At 48.0% G+C, this 25,869-nt stretch overlaps 1 protein-coding gene and 1 long non-coding RNA gene across 2 annotated transcripts; one reads left to right on the top strand and one right to left on the bottom strand.

The window, feature by feature from the left end:
- Positions 1 to 713: 713 nt before the first annotated feature.
- LOC128790703 (uncharacterized) lies at positions 714 to 3,800 on the top strand. The gene is made up of 3 exons (XR_008431825.1): positions 714 to 1,041; positions 2,462 to 2,548; positions 3,584 to 3,800. It is a non-coding gene; the product is annotated as an uncharacterized LOC128790703 (long non-coding RNA).
- Positions 3,801 to 4,857: 1,057 nt separating this feature from the next.
- TSSK6 (testis specific serine kinase 6) lies at positions 4,858 to 5,903 on the bottom strand. Its single transcript, XM_053947692.1, has one exon. The coding sequence runs from the start codon at positions 5,832 to 5,834 to the stop codon at positions 4,926 to 4,928; it is 909 nt and encodes a 302-aa protein (XP_053803667.1). The 5' UTR covers positions 5,835 to 5,903; the 3' UTR covers positions 4,858 to 4,925.
- Between the last annotated feature and the right edge of the window lie 19,966 nt (positions 5,904 to 25,869).

Below are 25,869 nucleotides of genomic sequence, written 5' to 3' on the forward strand. Positions count from 1 at the left end.
GTCTCACTCTGCTCCTTGGGAGGACACCTACAGATTGCACAGTCCAAGAGAAGGTTCCCTCCTGTGACCAAGGTGCCTCTCATTTATGAAGTGAGATCTTCTGAGGAAGACATGATCAATTAAAAGATGACAACTGTATGCAGGATCTGTCCCAATAGGGCTCCTGTGACATCTAGGTGCTACCTGAATATAATGAACATCTGCCAGCTGAGAGGAAAAAATAACAACACAAATGTCTTTCAGGAAATCTTCTGTTTGCTGCTGTGGCTGATAATAATGTGAGAAGGAATGAAAGAGCACAGACACCCCACCCACCCTTGTGTGGCTCTTTAACTTCAAAGAGAAACACCTAACAGCCATGCTCAGCTCCCTGTGTCATCCTGCCTTCTGTAAGAGCAGTAATATCCAAAATGTAATTAGCAGATGGAGGTACTGCTTGCTGTCCCACTTTTAATGGGTCTAGAAAATACAGCTATTTATCACCCTTGCAGTCAAACTCATGGCAAAGTCCATGACTCTCTGAAACAAAGAATAGTTGTCACCTTGTAGCACAAAAAATTGCGTGTTTGTGGGATCACAGGGTAATTCCTGTGGGGGGCAGGCTGGAGATCTCCAGCCCAACGTGCTGGTCAAGGCAGGGCCAGCTCTGAGATCATACAAGGGACTTTGCCCCATTGGCCCTTGGAAACCTCCAAGGACTGAGATGCCCCAGCTGAGGGCCACCTGTGCCTGTGTTACATTCTGTACTGTGAGTGGCTGCTTGGCTCTTCAAAAGGGCTGTTAAATGCAGTTAGGGAATTTGGATCCCTTATTCAGAATGTGGAAAAGAAGCTCCACCCATCTGTGCTTGTAGTCTACTTCCTTTCATTTGTTTACGAGACAAAATGGAGTTGATCTGGAAGCAGTTTTGGAGGAGGAAAATCATATGTCTTTCCAGACCATCAAATATTGTTGAATTTATTATTGCTTGAAGACAGAGTCATGATCTGGCCAGAGGGAAGTTTTGAACTGTAATGTAAAATGAAATCCCTTTGGCCTGAGGTAAGCCCCTTAGCCTGTGCACTGTAACCCAGGGAAAATAATAATTACCACTTGGTGCAGGAGCAAGGACTAATGTTTGCTAGGTGCTGTGAAAATGAAATTATTATTCATAGAAAGCTTCTTGTTTGCAAGGAAAGTTATGTGTGTAAAGACCCCCCCATGATCCTGTTCTTTGGAGAGAACCTCTTGTTAGCTTTTTTTTATTATGCTTAATGTAACCAAAAGGCTGAAGACAGGAAATTCTCCCTCCACGTCTCTTCTGGCAGACAACTAAGTGTAGAGACCTGCAGAGATGATGAAAAGAGAGGATGAGGAGATTTTCAGCTGAAGAAGGGTTGACATGAAGTCATGGAGACCCATAACTTGGTGCAGCGGGGTCTAGAACAGAGCCAGGAGGATTCCAGGTCACTGGAGAAAAGGCTGCTGGCACTGAAGGCTGCAATTATGGAAAGGTTAATGTATTCAAGCAGGCTCAAGTGAGCTGGCTCAAGCAGGCTCACTGAGCTGGCTCAAGTGCCTGTTGGGAGCTTTGCCTCTGCAGGGAGGCCGGCTCATGCAGGTACAGCTCCTGCCTGACCTGCCACTGCTGCCTGGGCCCGGGGTAACTGGAGCAGGTCATTGAGAGCCTGGCTTGGCTGCAGGCAGAGATGGAGAGCCCTGGGAGAGCCAGCCCTGAGCTGGTGCAGGAATACGTGAGGTGTTTGATTACCCGGCAGTGTTTTCCCACAATTCATGAATGTACTTATCTCCAGAGTTTGGTAATGTGTAGACTTTCAAGTAGCTGAGTCCTCAAGCTTATCAGACACATCAGCCATGGCCTAAAATCTTGAAAACAAATTTTGCTTAGCTGAAAAAGATGGCTTTAATGTCCGCGTGCCGTGAATCACCTCCCTTCCTTTCATTTGCCTGAAATAAAGGCGGATTTCAGGCAAAGTGATGCAGAATACAGATAAAAGAGCAGTGGGAGGAGAGTTATACTAAAGGTCTGGAACATGTCTTTGAAATTTATAATGCTCTTTTAAGATTAAATGGCGTAAAACTGCTTCAAGATGATCTCAAGAAAACACTAAACACTCTATTCTGCTGAATGTCCTTTTAAGAGTGCCTTTAATTGATTTCAAGACACATGTTGAAAAATGTGAAAGATCTTCCTTCCAGTGAGCCTGTCGGTGGCACAGGGCACCATGACAGCCAGCAAGAGGGCTGTGGATGGGGTAATGCTCACACCATGCAGTGAGCCAACCAGGTGCTGGCACAGCACACAGCTGCCTCATACAGGCCCTGAACATTTCCCTTCTTAACCTTGGAGAAGGATTAAATAGCACATAGTTATTTGAGTGTTATTTGTGCTTGGTGGTCAGGTCCCCCACGCAAAGTTATTTATTTGGTGCTGGTATGACACAGGACCTTTCATTTCCAGATTGCACTGCACCAGGATGTTCCATCCAGCCTGGGCAGGACAGAGTCACACTGCAGGATGAGTCTGGTGGAGCCGATCAGGATATTGGTAAGCCAGTGGGGGCTGTTCATGCCTCCAACACATGCATGTTCTAAATCCAAGGGCTGTTCCATAAACACAGGGCACTGTGCTTTGTGGCCAGGATAGTGGGGCTCATCTGTCAGCAGTCAGGGAAGGGGCACTTCCATCAACTGTGCACCTCCCAGGAAGGTTAAAAAAGTTAAAGGTTAAAAATTTCTACCCTCCTGAGGAGGAAATAAGCTTAGGGAAGCATCAGGCTGAGCACATGCAGGGGCCTCTGGAGGGGAGGGGTGCTGGCAGAGCCGTGAGCCTCTGCCTCATCCTGCTCAAAGCCTCTGCTCCTGCCCTCCTTCAAAACTGATATCCCACTGGTGCAAATTAGATAAGAATTGGCTCAGGGTCTTTAATTGTGATTTTTATTTTTAATTTGCATAATTAGACGGGTAATGGACTATTTTGCAGCCTGGGGACTGCTCTGAGGTCGTTAGTGTTGGCCCTGGGAGATCACCATCTGTCTGCAGAGGGCGAGGGCTGTGGGCAGCCTGACGAGCCTCCCGTGGCTCGTTCAGACCTCTCCCCCCTTGAACCCCAGCTGCTTTCCCAAGCCACCCAAGGGGGTACAGCCTCACAAAACATTAGTCATCTGTCCCGGCTGGTGTCCTCAGCAGATGCAACCGTTTAGGAGAATGTGGTGCTGAGGGGAGATTAATAGGGTCTGGATTTTAGAACATCTCCCATTGTGTTAGCTTTGTCTTTAAGGAAAGAAGATTAAGATAGAGCAAAAGGCGAAGCAATGCAGCAGCGCCAGGTTTGTGCTTCCCAGGTTGTGGGGAGGTACCTGGAGGTGAATAAGGCTCCTGGAGGGAGGCAGCAGGTAGAGATGGACAGGTACTTGGAGGCCCTGAGTCGTGGGTTGGGATGAGACTGACAGGGTGGCTGGAAGGAGAAAAAGAATAATTGAGCCTTATTGAAAATTTCACTACCCTGAAGTCCACCTCCTTGCTTTCCACATCCTTATGACATCTCCCCTTCTTTTCTATCCCCTTCCTGATCCTTTCCAAGCCTGTTTCCACAGCCCTGGATGGCCACAAGACACCCTTTGTATACCATTACTCTCTCTACTTCAGACTTTGCCACTGCAAGTTTTATTTTGCAGCTGCGAGAAGAACAAAATAAATCTTCATTCTGGGGATGGCAAAATTCCCTGTAGCCTGCACGCTGAAAAGCCTTGGGCTCGCTCTGCTGCCACATCTTGTTCTACTTAAACTACTGCTTTTAATAGACCCAAAATGTTTGCTTTGGAAAAGGTGTTTCCACGTCCTCCAGCAGAGCCACGTGCACTGGTTTGTTCGTGTCAGACATGGCCTGGCCCCAGGCTGTGCTGCCAGGGTTGTGCTGGATCAGCTCACAAGGTACCATCACCATCCAACCACCCAACTGGACATTTCCTTAGACTTCAGTCCAGTGGAAGCTGGAGATTGTTTAGCGTGGGTTGAAATGTCTCATGAAAGCACATTTCAGATACCTATTCCTACCTTTAATTAACCCTTTAATATGGGACTTGTCCATAAGGATCCATAAAAGATTTTGGGAGTTGCATTAAGAATAATTGGTAATTTTTCATGCTGAAGCTGGACAGAAGGCGTTAACAAAGTTCTCCTTTATACTTTTATCACTTTTCCCTTACAAGTTCTCCATGGCCAGCGTCATTTCTCATCAAGTATCTTTTGGCAGACATTTCAAATATTGCTAGGAATAAATATCTGAAAGGTGTTCCATGTAAGGTGTGGATCTCAAAGCCACACCAAAACTTTTGGCTGGGTAATGCTGTCCAGCTGCCTGCAAAAATCCTAGTGTGATTTTTGGGCTGTGAGTATCCCTGTGAGTTTGAAATAGTGGCACATAAAAATTGTGACATTTTCTCTGCAGCAGTGATTTGTAGGACCACTGATTCTGCCCTCGCACCTGCTCAAATACAGTTTGGTGGTGAACAAGGCTGAGAAGAAGCCAAGACCCCTGTGAGAGCAGCTCTTCTCCCATAGTCCCTGTGCATTCAGCAGCAGAGGGTGGGGAGGAGCAGATTGGGGTGGCTGTGCCAGAGTTTTGGTGTTCTAGGGAGCAGGCACCATGATGGGCTGTGCTGCAGCACCTCACCACCCTGCCCTGGCAGCTCTGCATGGCTGTTGTGTCTCAAAACCCAGCCTGCAGCAGGCTGCCACTGCTGTTTTGGGATCTGACCACCTCCTGAGAGCACACGGCCTTGCTGGTGCCTGAAGTTCCATCAGCTCCACACGGAGGCACCCCTGGGCCTCAAAATAATCGACAAACCACAGAAATGCTTCTTCACGGCAGTATTTATTGCACCAAAGTGCTCTTCCAGAATCTTCAGGAGGGGCTGTGACCTTCAGATGTCCCCGTTCAGCCAGCGGTTCTTGGCTATCTGCCCCACGCCGGGCCGAGAGGATGGGGTGTACTGCAGCAGCTGCGTGATGAGGACTTGGCAGGGCTCCGGCAGCGGGGGCAGCCCCTCTGGGTACATCACCCCCTTCTTCTGCAGCTGGGGCATGCTCTGGACATTGGTATCATCAAAGGGAATGTTGCCGACCACCATCATGTAGAGCATCACCCCCAGGCTCCATATGTCGTATTTCTTGGCGTCATAGGGGATGCCCATGAGCACCTCTGGGGAGGCGAAGGCCGCCGTCCCGCAGAACGTGGTGCTCAGGTCCGGGTACCCTTTGAGCTCCTTGCTGAAGCCGAAGTCGCTGATCTTGGCGCGGCGGCCGTCGGCGGAGAGCAGCACGTTCTCGCACTTGAGGTCGCGGTGCACCAGGTTGCGGTCGTGCAGGTAGCGCACGGCCCTCACCACCTGCACAAAGATGTCCCGGGCATTGGGGGCGCAGGGCAGCTTTCCCAGATTCTCCAACATCTGCAGCAGGGTAGTGTCCATGGCCTCCATCACGATGTAGAGCTTCCTGTTACAGGCCTCGATGACCTCGAAGACGCGCACGATGTTGGGGTGCTGGATCTTACGCACGATGGAGAGCTCCCGAGGCAGAAACTTGAACACGACGGCTCGGGATGCTCGATGCCGGTCCACCACCTTGACGGCCAGGGGCCCCTTGTGTTTGCTGGAGGTGGCCGCTTTCACCTTGGAGAAGCTGCCCTCCCCTAGCGTCTGACCCAGCCTGTAGCCTAGCTGATTGAGCAACCTCTCTCCTCCATCGGCCTTTGGCATGATCTGTGGTCCCGGTGGGCTTTTCTGGAGCTGCTGTTCTGCCCCAGCATCGGGAGGCTGTAATGTCTGCTGCATGGCAGCTGCTCACCTTCATCTGGTGGAACCAGCAACCCCTGGCTTCCACGCTCCACCTGGGCATTGTGATGGGTGGAATGTTGTGTGTGACAGTCCTTTGGGAGGTGATGTCAGCATCTGGTGGGTCCCCTCTGCTCATGGGTGCCCCTGGCATGCCTGCACGCACACAGGGGACAACTCTGCTGGGGCTGGATATTTTAGAGATTTTACCCTTTCAGCCTCTTCATTTGAGTTCTCAGCAGAGGGCTGTGTGGATGAAAGTTCAGATGTCAGCTTTCTGGGGTCAGGGACCCATTTGGGGACCTGTACCAGTTTTCTGCAGGGTATTAGTTGCATTAAAATCCAAACTACACAGAGTGGTACAACAGAGTGACTTCTACTGGCACTAACTGTGAACCACCTTGGCTGGCTATAAATATGGACTTCTTTGGTGATGGTGCACAGAGCTATTACATTACTAGGGAGGCTTTCTGACCTTTTGTGGGGTGGACAGGGAACTTTAAATGCATCTTTCAGAAAAAACAGCTTTTCGGTTTCTTGAGCTTGGAATTGCTCTTTATCTGTTTTTATCAAAATGATATTTTGGAGACTTACAGAAAAGTGAGACCTGAGATCCTTCACAGACCTTCTGTAACTTGGATTTTAAAAGGTTTTAATCAGTTTTAGTTGCCATAATGTGGCAGTCAAATTGAGCAGAGGGCAGCTGGGCTGGGCCAGAACACCCACTCCAGAGCAAGGCATCCCTACCATCACACTCTGTCTCTCAGGTCAGTGTCAGCTCCTTCTTCCAGGTGCGGCATCCTTGGCTTTCACAAACAGTTGTTTCTGGTTTGTGCTGGGTTTTTTAAGCTGCTTGAGTATCCTGTTCTCCCTGTGGAGCCTGTATTTGCTTTCCATCTGTACAAAGAAGCCTAGGACCACAAAGCCCCATCTTCCAAAACACCAACCCAAACACTATTTTTAGTTTTTGAATATATGTTTCATTTTGCAAGTCAGTTATAAAGAGGAATGGTGATCAGCTGAAGACAAAATAAAATCTTTCTTGTGATTCCATCTTGCCAGTATTCTGAAGTCACTTTGAGGAAATTACAAAGGCTCAAAGCTGCAGGTCTGTATGTGCTGCAGGGGAGCTTTACTCTGAACTAAGAGCAACTAAAGCAGTCACCATGTCGAGTTTTATCTGCTCAGAGGTTGTGGGTCCAAACTAAACCGCTCTCCCACTTCAGATGTTATTCCTACAGGCCAGTTGGAAGTATGGGAATTCACATGCCATGGAAATGTGGTTGCCAGGCATGTACCACCAGGAATGCCATCAGGCTGTACCAGCGGGCATGTTTGGGCCTTCAAATAAATGCCCCCAGATTTCTTATTTCTGAAGTGGATCAGCAAGAAGCCATTTCCAGAAGTCCCTGTTCAGAAACTGATGTTACTAAACACAAAAAAATCTCACCTAGCAATCAGCAGGCCAGATGCAGAAACCCATTTTGCTGGATATGCATGATTTCCTGACAAGTTTAGCTCTTGAGTCATAACCACAATGACTTCAGCAGAGGTCTGAGCTGGACTTTTCAGAGGAGCTGGGAACTTTGAGATGGCTAAACATAACTGAACCAATGTGGGCATTTTTATGAGAGGGAAGTGCTTAGACCAGGCTTCCCTTCCCCACTTACTACCAAAGCACCTCTGGAAAGCACCACTGCTGCTCCTGGAAATAGAAGGACATGTGCAGACACCTACAGGGGCTTGGCTGATGCTCAGAATGTATTTTAAAATAGGAATGGGCAGTCACATGACAGGCACGTTCCCAAACCCACAGGTATATCCTCACTTATGGGAAGCACCTTTGAAGCCCTTACAATACCATAACCAGAAGAGGGAGTGTCCACACTGATGTGGAAAAAACAAAGTGGCAGCTACAAATCAGGTTGCAATAGTAAGGAGTAATGTAGAGGAATCCTGTGCTGCTGGTAGTTCTTCATCTGCTCGAGGAAGCAGGTCACTTTGGGAAAGTTTTCTGCAAGCTTGGCTGAAGTGGGCAGTTTCAGTCTCAGTAAGCCCTCCTGGGAGCCCAGGAAAAGCCTTGTGCAGTCAGATGCTGCTGGCGCATCCTGGGGCTGGGAAGGCTTGAAGGAGACAGGGAAGCAAGCCCTGGTTTCCCAGGGAGGAAGCAGCTATCGAAACAAACACTCCCCCTCCTGTATGCTCCAGGCTGCAGCTCTGCGGGCTGCCTTGGCTGCAGGCATCGCTGCTGTGCATCCCTGAGCTCCTGCCCCACAGCCAGCAGCGTGGCCTGGGACTGCTGCAAACAGCTCCAAAGGCAGGTGGCAAGAGGCTGGGATGAGAGGGTTTCGTTTGGCAGGGCACTGCCAGGCAGAGGAGGAGGAATGACAGCTGAGCTCAGCTTTCTGTGCTGTCTTTAGATCTGAGAAACAGATTTTTGCTTGGTTGGCTGCTGGCTCAACATTTATTGGTATAAAAATGCACCCAAAAATCTCTTTTGCTTTCAATCCCTGCGCCTCAAGTGGTATATATACCACCTCACCCGTGGTATAAATATTTAGGTCACACTGATATACTTTAGTGGTGTACTCACTACCAACATATATTAAAAATTGCTGAGCTTCAGTGCTTTCTAGAGTGTTTTTTGCATCAAAGCTGTGTTTGTAGAACTCACTTGTTCGAACCATTGCTCTTGTTAATGAGAGCAATCAGAAATCAGGCAGCAATTACTGTTTTGTTAAGTGTGGCATGTGAGCAGGAGGAGCTGGTCTGCAGAGGTATAAATTATTGGAGCTCACTGTCAGGGATTTTGTTATGGGATGTTTCTGACTCTGGTGGCACGGTTGTGCATCAGCCTGGCATGCAGTTAGTCCCTCTGACAAGGGGCTGATCAGCTCCTGAAGGACCGTCCCTCTTCCTGATCAGCTCCTGAAGGAAGGACCACCAGGTAAGTCAGCCTTGCTAATGCAGCTGCAGGTCTCTGGCCTCATGCATCGTGTACAGCCACCATCAATCGACTGGAGAAGAGCACACAAGCCATGACTTCTAACAGAGGAGGGACTTTTTTCTTTCTGCATCACCCATAGATGTTTTTTCACTGATAACGTGCCTGTGGTGCCTTTTGGGGGAGCTGCTCTCTTGCTGAATGCCATTGAGGGGGCACTGCCTCGGTGCAATTGCTGAGATCCCAGCTGAGATGCATGTGGCAAGCCAGGCAGCTGGCGAGGCCCATTACATCATGCATGCTTTGGGAACCTCCCTCTCCCTGTGAACCCATTGCCCCCGAGCCCTGGGGGCAGGCTTGTGAGTCTCAGATGCCTGCCATTGATCTGATGAGAGACTGACACCTCCGGGGCAGGCATTGCACTTGAGAGAGGACGCTGCTGAGCGTAAAGTGGGTCCTGCTGGCACAAGTGCAGCAAAATACAACTCCTGTGAATGCAGATCTCCAAGAAGCCATAACATACCATATTTTTATACCTTATGCCATGAGGCTGTAAGTTACAATGTGTAGCATGACCTCTGCACTTGCACAGAGCCCTTGAGATTTCTTTAAATACCTCTATTTCCATACAAGCAGAAATATCTTGCCCAGGGGCTGAAATGTTCAAGAACCTGTCAAGGAATTCCTAGGTGTCCAATTTGTGGCAAGTCATGACCAGACATTATTTCTTGGCATTCTGTGAATATGGGAATGGGCAAACTTCTGCACAAGACATAAAAGCAATGTTAACGTTTTTGCTTTACTAAGGCATTATACATAGCACAAAGGGTAACCACAGTTCTTCCCAGCAGATGCTGAACTTACCAAGATCTTCTTGCCAGCAATGGGCTAACAAAAGTTTTCTATGTTTTATCCTGTATTTGATTTTATTACTTTTAAAAGTATTTTTGTTGTACTTTCACAGAGACTGCTGGCCTGAAAAGAAGCACGCTGCTCACAGCACTATTTTCCATCTGTCTGGGTGCTGCAGGTGCAGAAGGCTGGTGAAAATTCTGCACATAATTCCTCTGTAGTCCCACGGAGCTGTGTTACAACCTCTAGGTATGAGTACCAAAGGGAACAAGCCAAGCTGAGGCTGACTTGTAAGAGGTGCAGCCAGTCATCAGCTAAGGCACAGGCAGTGAAGAAAATGACACTTGGCAAATACTCTCATTTCAGTAGTGATGTTATTTGCCTCTTTATTGCTAAGAACCCTTCAGTGTGGCAACTGATCACTGGTGTGTGTGATAGCTGAGCAGCTGAAAAGTGGGGCAGAACCCATGAAAAGCATACTGAATCCAAGCTGCCTTGTGAGCCGAATTGCTGTTACTGCCCTAGATCCTTTCCTGCCAAATCAAGATGTCTGGGTGGTTATTTTAGGCACTGGTGTCGAACAGACCTGGGAAGTCAAAGGTACAGCCTTGTCTCTGAACATCTGATGTTGTGTGTCTGCACAATGGCATCCTAAATTTGGCCATGGTGCTGTGGCTCCTCCCTGGCAGCAGCAGCAGCGCAGATAGGGGAGAAAACCAGAGTCACAGGTGGTCAGAAAGCTGTGCTGGGCAATGTGCTGGTTTTGCTGCTTCTGAATTCCCTCTCATGTTTAAAGGATTAGTGTCTGTTTCAGATACTCAGGCTATGTTGAGGTTTTTATCCCTTTGGGACCTCACATTCCTGGTGATCAGAAGTGGCTGTGACTCTCACAGCTGTTGACCATCACATCTTGCCCTTACCCTCTTTTCAAACAGAATAAACTAGTGAAGCTGGGTGTGGGACTTGTACAAAGTCTCCCAGAAATTCAGCAGGATGAGAGGAATAACACCAAACAGCAAACTCAGTGGATATCCACTTGATTAATCAAGGTTGTTCAGACACTGAAGAGAAACCTCAGGCCAGCACTCACGTGCCAGAAACATCTCTTCATGAAAATTAGAATTTAAACTGCGTGAGGGACATTAAATGGGTTTGTAAGCCATCAGAGGGAACAGATTCATGGCAATAGGCCATGCTACCACCTCTTGGAACAGCTTGTGAGTGCCTCAGTAGGTGCCAAAGGAGAAGAAAGATAGAAGGGCTAATGGGCTGCTCTGCAAAGAGGATTTTGCAGCTGGCATCGTCAGGCCGCACCTGCCAGGAGTCTCAAACCTGAAGGCAAAATCTCGAGTGGAGAGGGAGACAAAAGAGGCTAAGCAGGCAGTGACAAGTGAGTTGCTGGAGGAGCAGGAAGACTCTCCTGGCAGTTCTGTCTCTGAGAGGCTTTGTACCAAAATTCTTATGGAAAGAGGAAGCAAAGTGAGATCATATGCCTCCATCCTTGCAGTAAGTGGAAAGTCATGCCTGGCTTGTCAGAGCAAAGGAAAACCAGCTGCAGGGGAAGCAAGCTTTCCTTTTCAGTGCTGGAATGCCTGCTGAGAGGGGTAGGCGTGGCTGCAGAGAGAGGGGAGCAGCTGAGGTACTCAGCCTCAGAGCTCACCACACCCTTTCCTGGCTGGAGGTGTTGATCTCCCTGTGTCTCTGTTCAGAGGGCTCCTTCCCACCACCTCCCTTCCGAAAGCTGGGAAGCTGCTCCTCTCTCAGCCCATGCTGCAGACACTTGGCTCAGCCTTCAAGTGGCTGATTCCTGAGCACTTCCCAGGGAGAGCCTCCAAAGGGAAGGGCTGTGCAGCACCCACAGCCTGCTGGGCCAAGAGAAGCACTAAGCCTGCTCTTCCTGCCCCTCCTCAAGGCTGGGGAGAGAGCCCAGTCAGCCTGCTGAGGTCCCCTTTGGCGCTGGGGGTGACAAAGCCATGGGCAGGAACTGGGGCTCCTACCCGTTGCTCCAACCAGGCTGCACGTACCTGAAAGCAAGGAACGTGTCCCTGCTCTTCTCATTGCTTTGGGATCCACAAAAAACCTCTTTTGTAGCTGAAAGATGAAATGCCTCCCAGAGCTGGTGACCTGCTTACCAGTGTTTGTGTGCCTGCTGTCTGTCCCCAGGCAGAGTTAGCATGTGCTCCCTCATGGCTGGCCATCCAACAGGAGGGAGAGGGCTTCAGGTGAGGATTTAAGCAAGGTAAAGCTTTCAAAAGCCACAGCAAGGGCCTCTTGCGTTAGTGGAAATGGAGTTGGAAGTGGGTGGCAATGAAGGTCGAGAGGAAAGCTTCTCAACTCCCAACTTTTCTCACCACATTGAGTTATGTCTGTTAAATCCAAATAGAATCTAGAAAAACAGGTAAGCATTTTGTGTTTATCTATCCCAAGTGAGCACCCTTTCCTCCATACTCTGATTTTTACCTGCCTGTGGAGAGCATGATGTGTTAGAAGGAGATTCAGTAGTCTGGCATCTATTGTAAGTAATTTGTGGCCAGTTAGGGATTGCAGAATTTGGTCTATAATTAGGCTACAGCAGCCTATGGTGCACAGGGCTGGAAAGTCGATGGCAAAGTTTTAGAGCTCCGAAGCAGATGTTTAAATACTTTTAAGTTGTACAGATGTTATCAGCAGCAGATTTCATGAGGTGCTGTGAAGTCATGTGGTAAAACCTTTCCAGAAGGCACTCCACAAAGCCCTGAAGTGGCTTCTCCTGCAGGTCTGGTTAGCCCTGGATGAGCTGGTTGGGGAGGACTGAAGGAAGGGACAGGCTAGACATGCAAACCTTCACGAAGAGAACTTCAGAGCCCTCAAGAGTGATGAGAGAGTTCAGACTGAGATTTGAAGATAGCAAGGCCAGATTCTAAAGGCACATTCTAAGTGGCAAAAGGAAGTGATTTTGGACCAGACAGTTGGTGTGCGCATATCAAAGAGGGAGGGAGACAGGCAGGCACTTGGGGAGCAAGGTTGGAGGCAGCTGAAGGGGTCTGTTTCCTCCAAGGTCTGTTTGCTGAGCAGACACCATCTATTTACTCTATCCAGCATCTCACTGCACAGGCCTTTATGGTATTTGAAGCTGAAAACTGCCTGAGAAATCAAGCAAGAAACTATCCGTGACCCTGGGAGGAAAACTGCCAAGGAAACCGAGGCTTATCACACCCAGCTGCCACGGGATAGGTGCTTTGGGTGGGGAGTGAGTACATCCCTGCTCGCACCAGCAGCAGCAGATCTTGCATTAGCCAAGACCTGCTTTGCTTTCCAGCAAACTGGGCTTTTTGCTGCTTTCCTGCTTGTGGATTTCCCTAAAAGGGAAGTGAATCCATCGAAGGAAGAAGGCAGGTGTTCCCCTTGCCTGCTGGCAGTGGCTGGAGGGATGGCATTCCTTTGCCCCACTGTGTGGGCCGTGGGTGCTCCCATGACATATTATTTCTATTTCTTAATTATTTATTGTATTATATATTTATAATCTCCCAGGGCCCGAGCCAGGAGGAATACACAATATCACAGTGCCCTCTTGGGGGCAGGTGTTCCTTGGAAATAGACCTTTGTGATTCGTGTGCTGAGGAACTCATTGCTTGCCACCATTGTTTATTCTAGCAGCTCCTGCTGCTTGGCTAAATCATGGAATTTCCCACTGAACAACACCCCTCCTGGAGAAGAGCTCAGACTTTGGCCTTGGGTTTTTATTTTATTGCTATTTCTCTGTTGCTGATCTGCACTTTGAATCTAAAGTGACTGGGGTGAGGAGTTCCTGAGTGAAGATGGCAGTCTGCACTCAGAAATGAAACCTTGTCTTGTTTAAACGCTGTCAGATCACTCGGTCCCAGCAAGAAACAAATTGTTTTAACAATAGATTTAATTAGCTGGTGTTTGTATTCCTTCACAGAGTGCTCCAGTCCTGCTGCTAGACCTGTCTGCAAGCCCTGGCATCTCATGTACAGGAGTGTGAAGAACGAGTGAAGCGTTAAATAAGGACGTGGATAAGTGTGGCAATTCCCTGCTGAGTGCAGGAACAGCCTGCAGAGCAGAGACTGAGGCCAGTCCCTCCAGATATTGCAGTGCCATCTTTTGTCAAATGTGAAAAAGAAACAAAATGTGAGTAAAAACACAACTTGCAGCAAATATTTGGGATGATCCTATGGAACTGTAGCTGTATGACAGCTAATATGGCTCTCGATGCCCTACTGTTGCTGTTAATGCTCTGAATGTAGGATTCTTAAGTCTGAATCCTTTGTCTGTATAGTGGCCACTCTTGACTCACACAAATTGGGCTCTTCTCCTAGGAGCTGGTGACAGGATGAGGGGAAATGGCCTCAAGCTGCACCAGGGAGGTTCAGGCTGGATATAAGCAAGAATTTCTTCACTGCAGGAGTGGTTAGGTATTGGAACAGGCTCCCCTGGAAGTGGTGGAGTCACCATCCCTGGGAGTGTTCAAACACTGAGCAGACGTGGCACTTCACAATGTGGTTTAGTGGACATGGTGGTATTTGGTCAAAGGTTGAACCTGATGCTCTTGGAGGGCTTTTCCAGCTTTAATGATTCTATGGAACAAATGGATTTTTTTTTTTTTTTTTTTTTTTTTTTTTTGTAATACAGACCTATAATTTCCCTGATTCCTTATGTTTGTGGGGTTATGAAAAAACCTCTGTTTTAAGGAAGATATGAAATTACAAGCCTTTGCATTTGTGACAGCTTTTCCTGTGTGAGTGGTTTTGGGGGTTGGTTTTGTTTTGTTTGATGTTTTTTGAACAAATTCAGCTGTGGTGAGGATTCAGTTCAAAAAGATGTGCCACCTGGCAGATCAGTCCATGACCCTAAAAGCTGTTTTTTCTACAAAGCCAGACTCCAAGATTGATGCTGAGGGCTTCCCTAGCTTTTGTTTTTTTCTTTCTAGGTCTAGGTTGCCTCACATCAGAAACAGAGTTTTCCTAAATGCCAGGCCCAAAATCTTGTTCTGGGCTCAGCCAGTCAGTCTTTCATGTTGCTGCTTCTCCCCTTCCCTCTTCTCATGTCATTATGTCCCTAAAGAGAATTCTTCACAGGGCAGCCCTTGGACATCATCCAGCTACACCAGACAGCACGATCAGTTGGAAAGATGGAGCATGGGACAAAAAAATAGTGGTGTGGGCAATATTTGTCCCACTAGGTGCAGTTGGGAAATGCTGAGACAGACCTCCTTCTGTTTTCCTGGGTCAGAACCCTTTTTTAGCCAGGATGGGGGAGAAACCTTGTGTTTCTGAGCACACCTTGCTGTGTGTACTGAAGCCTTTTAGCTTGCTAAAACGACAACTGGCCTCCCCAAATCCCTGCTTTCTTTCTAAGCTCTGACAAGGTAGGAGACAGCATCTCTCCCGTGCTGCCTTTGTTTCCTTGGCTCTTGCTTGGCCTCAGCCTGTATAAAGGCTTTGCCTGCTTTCGTTTTGCTGCTCAGTGGCTCTGTTTTAAGGGGACAAGTTGTTTGATTGCCACTTACTGGATCCTGCTCTCAGACTGTTGTAAGTTCAGCAAGATTGAACTGGGTGGCCTGAGCTGGCTTATGCCAGGCAGGACTACAGCTGAGTATTTTAGAAAAGTATCTGTATTTTACAAATGAAGCAGCGCTTTTGTGCACAAGGGAAGAGGAGGGAAAACCTCTTTTTTGAGAGGCTCTGGTGGTCTTGCAGGGCAAGGCCTTGGCACCTGGAGGAAGGATAGCTGCTGCCAGGGACATGGGTTAAACCTGTTCGGTTCTGGCCAGCCTGTGAGCCTTGAGAGTGCATGGCAAAGCTGAACCATGCCCTGCAGGGCATGCATTCAGCACACCCATCCCCTCCTGCCCCCCCCTTTGCTGTCCTCCCAAGCCCACATCACCAGGTTGCAATGGTAGCAAGCTAAACAGAAGTGCAGAGATGACACCTCTGGGCTTTTAGGCACTGCTGGAATTCTGGCAGTGGTGGGAAACAGCCCGTTTGTCAAGAGAGAAGATGTTTTATTTCATCCAGCTATCTGTCTGGCAGGTAGGTGTGATAGAGAGAGGCAGCTGTGTGATCATTAAGGTGGCATTGTCTCCCGTGTGCTCTTCCTTCTCCAAGTCACTCCAGTGTCCTGAATGCACAGCAGGAGTGATGAGGCAGGATTTCATCAGTAACTGTCAGAGGCAGAAATAAATAACTTCCAGTCATAAAACTTCACTCAATTTCTATCTGCTTCTGCTGGCCATACCTTGTATTTACACGGTACCACCAGTAACTATTTTTAAATGTTAAAATTTAAATGAGCACATGGTCCTGCAGGCTAAATCTGTTACCAGTGATAACATTTCCATTGTAGTTTGTTTTGTAGCGCCTCAAGAAAAGCAACTGATTGGAATGATTTATTTCCAATCCTAAGGAAAAAAAAATATCCTTGGAGCCTTTGTCAGCACCAGAGGAAAAGCAACCACAGTGCTGGGCAGGCGGTGTCTGCAGTCACGGAAACGACTGATAACAACTTTCTCATCTTATCACTTCACAGAGGTTTGTTTTCTTGGTTTTTTTTTTTGTTTTTTTTTTTTTTTTTTTTTTTTTTTTTGCTATAGGATGCAGACATGAAAGAGTCTCTAGGGTCCTCCTGCCCTACATGAGAACTGCAGCAATTGTCCTGGCACAGCTTGAGAAACTGGTTGTCTTAGTCACCGTGTCAGACCTGGCTGATGGATGAGGCTGTAGAGAGGAACGGGTGTGGAGTGAGAACTGCCTGGGGTCTGGCAGGGATGCTGTGTGGGGTAATTTCCACCCACAGCAGGAAGGGTCCCCCGGCACCTGCAGGCACTCAGTGTGTGGTGATTGGCAGTGGGGCTGTGCTGTGGCACACAGTTTGTGGTGATTGGCAGTGGGGCTGTGCTGTGGCACACAGTTTGTGGTGATTGGCAGTGGGGCTGTGCTGTGGCACACAGGCTGTGGTGATTGGCAGTGGGGCTGTGCTGTGGCACACAGTTTGTGGTGATTGGCAGTGGGGCTGTGCTGTGGCACACAGTTTGTGGTGATTGGCAGTGGGGCTGTGCTGTGGCACACAGGCTGTGGTGATTGGCAGTGGGGCTGTGCTGTGGCACACAGTTTGTGGTGATTGGCAGTGGGGCTGCAGCCCAGCCTCATCCCCCATGGGCACAGCTGTGAGAAGCAGGTGAGCAGCATTGACAGCAATGAGCCATGGAGTGCCCAGGTGCACTGAGCAACCACCAAAGGGAGCAGAGGGCACACAGGTGCACTGCATGAACAGGAGGGGTAGAAAAGGTTGGACTGAAGAGTAATAAAGAGCAGATGCTTGAAGCCCTCTGAAGTGGTAAGGTGTTACTCTATATGGGTTGAAGACTTCTGAAATGATATGGTGCTACTCTGTGTATTGTGGCTATCTCAACTGCGATGTATGCTGTGACAGGCACCCCCGTGTTTCATTTCACCCAGGTAACTGAGAAATTAATTATTACCCTGTGCACCAAACCTCACCAAATGATGTGGTCAGGCTGGATTATGTGCAACCATCAGAGAGGCAACTGGTGGTGGCTCTCTTTACTTCTAGCTCTCTTCCTTCCTAGCATCCATTTTGGTAGGTTTTTTGCATTCCTCAGTGAAATGCAGCATCCCTCTGCGGATTTTATAGCCTTGGTTTCTGAGAAGGAATATTTGAAGGGGAGTTTCTGGGTCTGAATTGCTGAGGAAAAAAAAAAAAAAGTCTGTTTAGGAGATGAGGACTTTTTGTATCTCTTTTCCTGACTTCTCCCACTAAGAAAATACTCTTTTATAATGAGGGGACTTTCCCACCTAACTGCCTAGTTTTCAGTTTGGATGTTCTTTTGTCTCCTTACTGGCAGACACAGCCTCCAGCAAGGGAGAAACTGCTGTTTCTCCAGCCCCTCTGAAATTCCTCCTCACCTCTCAGAATACCAAACATATCTGATAGCTCAGGCTTGACTGCAAGGTGCTGATCAAGCAGTTTGTCCTCAGGCATGGGAAAAGGCCCTGGATTATGAAATATTCAGTTATTCTGCTGAAAGAGTTTGTGGATTCTCCCTGTGCTGCTGTGACCCCCAGACTGGGACATGTCCTCCTGGCAGTGGTCAGGAGAGCACAGCAAGTCACTGCTGGTGCTTTCCAGGTAGGGCATTTGCTCTCTGTAGCCCCTTTCCCCACTGTCATTTAGGAGCATCTGATTTTTAGGCACTCTTGCTGCATCTTCCTAACTCCAAAAATAGGTGTCTCTGTTTAATTAATTATGCTTACTTCTTCTGGGTACATAATTGCAGGAGCCAGGTGAGAGTGCAGTGTTTTGCTTCCTCATCTCTTACCCAGGACTTTGTTAATGACAGCTGATTGTCCTGTCCCCACATCCCTTGCTTACATGATTTACAGCCTCTTTCATCACAAATTGACCAGCTTTTTCCTGCTTCTTTCAAGCCTTCTTGCATTAACTATGGGCAGAGGATGGTGGCTGGGCCAGGGTTCCTGAGGCAGACAGGGGAACCAGAGCAGCGTGTCCTGCAGCTGCCTCTCCTGTGCCTGCCTGAGACACCCCCTCCCCTGCATCTGCTAAGCCAGGAGATCTGCAGGGCAGGGCCCTGGGTGGGCAGAATTACCCTTGTCCTGGTGCCTGCCTCTCCTGCACACCTCCCAGAGGCACTCCTTGCCACAGGGCCATTTTCACAAAGCTTCCTTGTAGCTGTGAACCTTAGATTTTCTTCTTGGAGCAGCCTCAAAGGGCATTTCACTTCCATGCTTCCTAGCACAGGACTTGCGTGGGCACACTGGCATTTCCAGCCCTCTGCCATAAGTGTTGGAGGGAGGCTTCAGTTCTTCAAACCCTCAGATAAAATGTTCTTGGGAAACTTTGCTGCGTGCTTTCCCAGTCTGTGAGACACATGATTTTTGGGGTTGTTCTGTGGAGAGCCAAGAGTTGGACTTAATGAATCCTGTGGGTCCCTTTCAACTCAGGATATTCTGTGATTCCATGAGGCTACTGCAAGGGACAGGGAAGGGCATTGGAAAAATCTCTTGCCCAGCCTGTCTGTTCTTGTGTTCATGTTGTGCTGGAAAAAAATCAGCTGCTGGGTGTTGTCATGGTGTTGCCTCCTGCTTTGCATTTCACGTTGATCCGTCTGGGCAGATGTCACCTGTTCAATTTCTAAGGTGATTGCTGCCAGTGCTGTGATCCCAGCTAATGCCTGAGACCCCAGCGAGTGACACCTGATATAAAAACAATCCCCAGCAGCACTGCCCCTGCCTGGGAAACCACACCCTAGGCAGCCTTTGCTGTGCTGCCTCTGCCCATCACAAACCTGAGTATTCAAAGTGAGAGCCTTTGACTGAAACCTGCCAGGAATGATGTCTGCTCCCTGCCTGAGCCCTCCCTGGAGACCTGCATCCAGCGTGGATGGGACTCTGCAGAGGTCAGTGCACCCACCTGCCTCCTGTGCAGCATTTCTCCCTGCACAGGTCTCCTGCTGGGCAAAACAGCTGCTGCTGCTGCAGATTTCCATTCGATTGCCTGTCCAGAAGCAGCTTTTCTCCAGTTAGCAATGAGCAGCATTCCAGTGGAGGACATCCCAGCTGCTGCAGGATGGGCAAAGGGAGGACTCATCCCCCTTGGCCACAGAGAGAAGAAAAGCTGCCTGGGCTGGGGTGGCAGCAAGGGCAGGGTGTTACGTGTATTTTAGATAATTCGTGCTTGTGAGAAATAGATGTATGAAATATGTTATATTGGTAAGAAATATTCCTGTAAGTTTTTTTAAGCCCTCAAGCCGGGGATAGGGAGGTTGCTTCACAGTATTTCGAAACCGCAGCTGGCAGCAGGGAGAAAAGGACTTAATTTGCAAACGAATGTACGTGGCCGGCTCGGAGATGGGTGCTTCTCCAAGGTAATCTGAGGAACACCCAGGCGATGAATACTTGATAAATATCTCAGATTGAGATAGCCAGAGCCATCAAGTAGACGCATCTCAACGTCGAGTACCAGTGACCCTCTGATTGGCATACATCGCTTCCCAGACACAGTTTTGTTCAACTCTGCGCAGAGAAAAGAGATTTTATGAATATATGGGACTTCGAATGGAAAGAAAGGGCCGATCGCCGAAATCCCGGCCTCGAGCAAAATAAACTGTATAAAAAACTGCTCGCGCAGGACGGATGGTGTGAACATAGGGGACCCTGTGCTGTAGTGGTCAAACCTGTGTCTCACCCAGCGCCGATCCCGGGCTCGGCACTGACCCTTTTTTTTTTTATAGTGGCTTTTCGTTGTTCTTCTCTAAATTTATATTTGGACCATGTAATAATTTTTCTTTAATAAATTGGAGCATTCATTTATAACAAGGGGAAGGAGCTGTTGAGAAGGGATGTTTGTGGCCATGCTTCACGCTGACAGCCTGCATGGAGGGTTATCATTTATTACCTGTCTTTCAGAGCCTGGTCTACACCCTTCCTTTGGGGAATCGGAGCCACTTTGTAATTCACAGGATTTGGCATTTATAAGCTTTATTTTTCTACCAAACTCTTGTAGGAAGGGGGAATCTAGGGCAGGTAGGTAGCTTTAGGGAGCATCAACCTCTTGAACTGAAAACAGGTTCTCTTTATCTCCTGTTTTAAATCTCTGTAACTTCTTCAGTGACTTCTCTGACACATCCCCAGGAAGCAAAATAAACACGGGGTTTGGACTGGTTAATTTTGCAGAACAACTACTTGCAAAATCAATGGTAGGTTGTTTTTCTTCTCCTTTGCCGAAGCCAGAAATAGGTCAAGCAGCAAACCAGCGTTTCTGAGGCAGCCAGGAGTGACTGATGTACGTAGGTGTTTCAGAGGTGGTCTCTCTCCGGGGTTACTGCTCTGCCGAAAATCCCCGCATCTCCCTTGTGCTAGAAGGAGGAGGAAGTGCTTGCGGCAGAGAAATGAAACCACTTAAGATTTCCTCGAACAAAGAGGGTGGGTTTTTCAATAGAAAATACATCTCGTACGTCCTCCTCCGAGGCTGTGTGTCCGTGACGAGCTCTGCTCGTTCTCTCCTGCCATCCGTGCTCGGGAGCCGCCGCCCTGCGCTCAGCCCCGCTCTCATTAACACCGCACCTTGCCTGCGGTCAGGCTGTGCGAGGCAGGAAATAATCTTAATGCAAGTGAATAAACGCGTCTTGCATTGTATGAAGCTATTCTGGATCACATATGGGGTTGTCAGGTCTATTCTAAGTCACATTTAAGTTAATATGGTCACAGCAAGACAGCAATATTCACAGTGATTTAGGTCTGCTCTTCAGTAAGGTTGTCCCGCTTAATATCCCTTGGAAAATCCTAGCCCTGGTGATTGGCTTTATTTTCTGCAGATCTTTTGGATGTTTGCTTGTCTCTTGGATGTCTGGCAGCATTGTCACTGACAGAGGCTGTAACAAGCTGCTGCATGGGCTTTCACAAGCAGTCAGTCACTGCCTTGGGAAAAAATAGGGATCTTTGTTTCTTCCTGTGCCATGTGCCCCCCTGAGTGTGAAATCAGTCCTTCAGAACACACAGCCGGGGCACGAGGGTGACAGCCCACGGATTGTTTAGCATTGCTCTTTATTGTTGGGGCAGCAGAGGAACAGTAATTAGACACATGCCATGTTCTATTTCCTACCTATACTGTGGGGTTTTTAATATCAAACTGGCTTGCTTGAAAGGCTGGGTTCCTGGACGTGAAACCCGAGAGCCATGGGGCTCTGCCCTGATGTGCACGGGCTGAGAACTGCCAGAAGGTCCTCTGATGAGTGCTCACGTCAAAGAGCAGTAGTGTGAGGGCCCTCTCCAGCCAAGGTCATAGGAAAGAATTTTATAAAAGCAAACAAACCATCAGCCTGTTTTGGAAAATGCAAATGAGAAACCTGCTTTATCACGGCATCTGAATGGGAGCCGCTTGCAGAGGAAAGCGAAGAAAGCCAGGGATGGGAAATAACCTTCCAGAGCTTTCACCCTGCTGCCACGTGGCTCTGTCACCAAGGACTATTTCCTAGCACAGCCACTGTGACAACCCCTTAGAGCCCCTTCCTTGCCAGCTTCCTCACCAGTTCTTCAGAAGAGATCAGAATAGCCCTGCTCAGATACCACCCAGTGTGCTTGTGCTTTCTTCCACATGCAGGTTTCTTTTAACATCTTCTGTGTTGGCTGCTGCAGCCTCTTGCACCTGAGTATGCAAATAGCCCCCTCCAGTCCAGAAAATACACAGCAAAGTTAGGTTTTCTCCAATGTGACCTTGTGATTTCTCCCCTTTTGAATTTCTGCATGACCCAGGTCATGATCAAATACAATGTAAGAGAGAAGCTAATTTCTTAGTTCCATGTTTAGTAGGGTCAGTGTAACATCACTTCCATTTTATGGAATATGTAGGCTTACTGCATGCAAAGAAAAGGCTTTTACCCACTCTTGTTGTTAATGATGGTCATTATGGCAGGCAGAAGGAACAGGCAACAAGACTGAGATCCCATTGTGATGCACAGTGCATGAACACCAAGTGTTACGCTGGCCCTGCTTCGTATTAGAGTCTAATTGCAGCCTGTCACAGTCAACAAACCATTTTTTTCTATAATGGAAACCACATGCACTGTGTATTACACAGTATGCTAAAAGATATTGTGAGAGCTGGAGAAAAGAGCCCCTCACTTTTCAGTTATGATGATTTTTAGTTAGTATGTATAATTTATCTATTCAATAAAGAGTAGTTATTCCCCTATTGACCTACAGGATTTTAATAAAGAGTAACTGTGTGGCCTGACAACCTTCTTTAAGCACCTACTTAAAAAGTAACAGATGTTAGGCTAGCATGAATAATATTCTGTGAACAGGGTTTTTTTTTTTCATTTTATGTACCTCCTTAGCCCACCCCAGCAGTGGAGGAGAGCCTCCACTGACATAATTATTAAAATCTGGATGATGGAAGTCCTTGCCCTACCCAGCCTGTGTCTCCATGCTGTGTGACTGCTTTGCTGTTCTCTGCCTCTGATGTAGAGCTGAGAGTCAGAGTGCTCAGGGGCTGGAAAAACAGGGACTGCTAGCAAAGCCTGGGGAGTTGTGGGTGGTGAGAAACACACGGTGGTATTTTGACCCCGGGCTTTCCCATGAAAACTTCTATATTAAGGGTTTTTCTCCTGTTTGTTGTTGCTAATTTGATATTTTGTACCAGCACTGCAGTTTGTCCTTTGTATCTTGGTATTCTGTGGGGGCAACAAGAAAGGATGCTGCTTGTTTGTGAGCCTAAAGCCTAAGGAAACAATGTGACAAGAAAGCTTTGATAGTAGTGAAGTGGCTGGGGACAGAGGGAAGGAAATGGGCAAATATTAGCAGGGATACAGATGAGCATGGGAATGCTCTGAAATGCCAAGAATTTGTGTGAGTTTGGAATTTGTTTGTTAAGTGAATTAAGTGACTCTGAAGCACAAACGCTTGGGCAAAAGCAGATCAGCAAAGAAACCTCTGCATAACAGCAGCTTCCAGCAAAATCCAAACAACAAAAAACCCTGGGAGACCCAGACCTCATGCTCACCTTTCCTGTAGCATCTGCAGCATCAGGGGACACACTTGTAACTTCATGCACCAAAGACATTTGTGCTACAGCTCCCTTTCTCAGCCTGTGCTGCACAGCAAGCAGGTCAGTGATCAACCTGCTCTTCCCTTGGGACTTCATCTCCCTGAAGTCAGGGAGAGTCTCTGCATTGCCATCAGCTTCACAGACTTTGGAGCAGGCACTGAAGCTTGTCCTCAGCCAGCTGAACCCTATTCAAGTTCTGAAGCATAATATTTCATGTAGGTTTCTTGTTTCCTGAGGCTGTGGACAGTCTTACATGAAAGAAAGAGCTCAGGGACTTGAAGCTGAGTCTGCTCCCTGAAGAGTGTGGAGGCTCAGAGCAGGGCTGCAGGAATGGCAGTGCTGGCTCCAGACATTCCTGCCTGCCCCTCAGCCTGTGCTGGAGCCCTGTGGGGAGCTGGTAAATGAGATCCTGGGAAGCTAAGTGGCTTGGCAGCATTAGTAGGAGCTGATCATCACTGTCTCCTCAGGTGTCAGCCCCCAGAACAGGAGTGGGCACAGTGCGGAAGGCACGGTGAGGGTACGTAAGTGGTGCTCTGCTCCAGCCCCACAACTGCTCCTGTCCTCCCCTAGTTCCAGGTGAGCATTCCCTCCTCTCCCTGCTGGGGAATTGGTGTTAGCCTTTTACCTGTGCCTGAACTGGCTTTTAATTCATGTCTTGCAGGAGAGAAAAAAAGGATGATGATGTATCACTCCTAAGTGCTGGCTGTTGCTGTTTTCATACAATTATTTTTAAGGCAATAATCATTTTATACAGAGCTAAATCCAGCCGATCAATGTGAAAAGGAAGACAGTATGTAATGCAAAAGCACAAGCTCTGCAGAAAAGGGCGTAGGTTTAGCTTAGATATCAGAAAGAAATTCTTCCCTGTGAGGGTGGTGAGGCTCTGGCACAGGTTGCCCAGAGAAGCTGTGGCTGCACCATCCCTGGAAGTGTTCAAGGACAGGTTGGATGTGGCTTGGAGCAACCTGGTCTAGTAGAAGGTGTCCTGCCCATAATAGGTGATGTTGTAGGCCCTTTCAACCCAAGCCATGCTATGGCTCTATCACAACAAAGAGAGTGCAATGCAAAAGATAGACAAGGGTTGTTCTATATCAGCTTCTTTCTGCTCTGGCCCTAGTGTCAGTCAGGATGCACAGGCTGTTCCCTGGCAATAGCCATGTGAAGTCCAGCTGATCGAGGATGATATGTGAATTTGAGCATGTAGTGAGAATGATTTCATCTCTTTGGATAGGTGGTGTGAAATGGAAGCTGAGGAGTGCGTGGCTCCTGCAACCACAGCATTGCTCTCAGCATATGCATTGGTGGTTTGGGTGCTAATTAGTCTTCCACCTAGGCAAAGAAAAGGACATGATTGTTCTGGGTGGCCTTTAAAAGGAATGGCAGGACTGTCAGGAAGCTAATAGTCATCTTTCTAAGTCACATCTGATTCAGCTTTGCTGTCACTTGGAAGGAATGCCAGAGAGGAGCATTTCCTCTCTGAGGAAAGCTTGAAAGTTAGAGAGAGCCACTTAGGGGGTCTGAAGTATGGAACACCTCTCCAATGAGGACAGGGTAAAAGAGCTGGGATTGCTCAGCATGGAGAATACTCTGGGGAGACCTTGTTGCAGCCTTCCAGTATGTAAAGGGGGCCTGTAAGAAGAATGAGAACACGAATTTTAGCAGGGCCTGTTGTGACCAGATAAGGGGTTACAGCTCTAAACTAAAAGAGGGCAGATTGAGACCCTCCCCACCCCATGACCTTGCCCCAGGTTTTGATGGCAGTGAGACCTTTATTCCATCTGCAGCTTCTGCTTTTTTTCAGGTTGTTCTGGTGCCTGCTCCCCATGTCAGACAGGTGAAGACATGCTCAGTGTGCTTAGCTCTAGCTTAATGCTTTCTTTGCAGCTGCCTGGGGAGCATATTTACCTCTGGTGGGTGGACTTGGTGTATTTACATCAGTGGTACAGCTGTTCTGGAAATGGATATGGTATTTGCTGTTGGATGTAAAATATAAGAGCTACTGACCAGATTCTACCTTTCTGTGCTTTACAGTTGCTGTAATATTTATGTTATTTCAGGAACATTTGAAAGCATAGTATTCTGGTACAGTTCACATTGCAAGATTAATTCATCACTGGAAGACTCCAGCATGCACTGCAGCAGCCTGTGAGAACCTTTGTGTGGATCTGCTTTGGGTCCCTGGCTCTGCATGAAACCAGCTCCCGATAGGCAAGTCCCTTCTCTGCAGCCCCAGGCTGCCAGGAGAGGGCAGGCAGCTGCCAGCAGCTCGCTGGAGGATGAGAAACCCTTCACACTGAACTAAGAAACCCACAGATAAAAACAGACAAAAGCAGAAAAGCAGAATATCAAGTGACATCGCAGCACGTCTAACACCTGTTCATTGAAATTACAGGAGCAGAAAAGTAACAGAAGTTTGCTGCATTTCCAGGTGTGGATATGAACTAACAATCAATACCCAAATACCTGCCGTGCTTGAGGATTTTTTTAAAAAATGAATCCAGCATCACAGCCTAAGCCTCTCTTTAACTGTTTCTAAGTAATATTTATTTTCTGGCTCCTGGAGATGACCTACAGGCTCTCCAGTGTGTACAGGCATCCAAAGACTGATGAGGATAATCAGGTGGAGAGTTTTATTTTTTCCTGACTTCCCAGATG

The sequence above is a fragment of the Vidua chalybeata genome, chromosome 7 (assembly GCF_026979565.1).
Source record: "Vidua chalybeata isolate OUT-0048 chromosome 7, bVidCha1 merged haplotype, whole genome shotgun sequence".
Classification (NCBI taxonomy): domain Eukaryota; kingdom Metazoa; phylum Chordata; class Aves; order Passeriformes; family Viduidae; genus Vidua; species Vidua chalybeata.

Bases quoted from the DNA above. Each gene is read 5' to 3' on its own strand.
- TSSK6 (XM_053947692.1), bottom strand. From the start codon at position 5,834: ATGCAGCAGACATTACAGCCTCCCGATGCTGGGGCAGAACAGCAGCTC.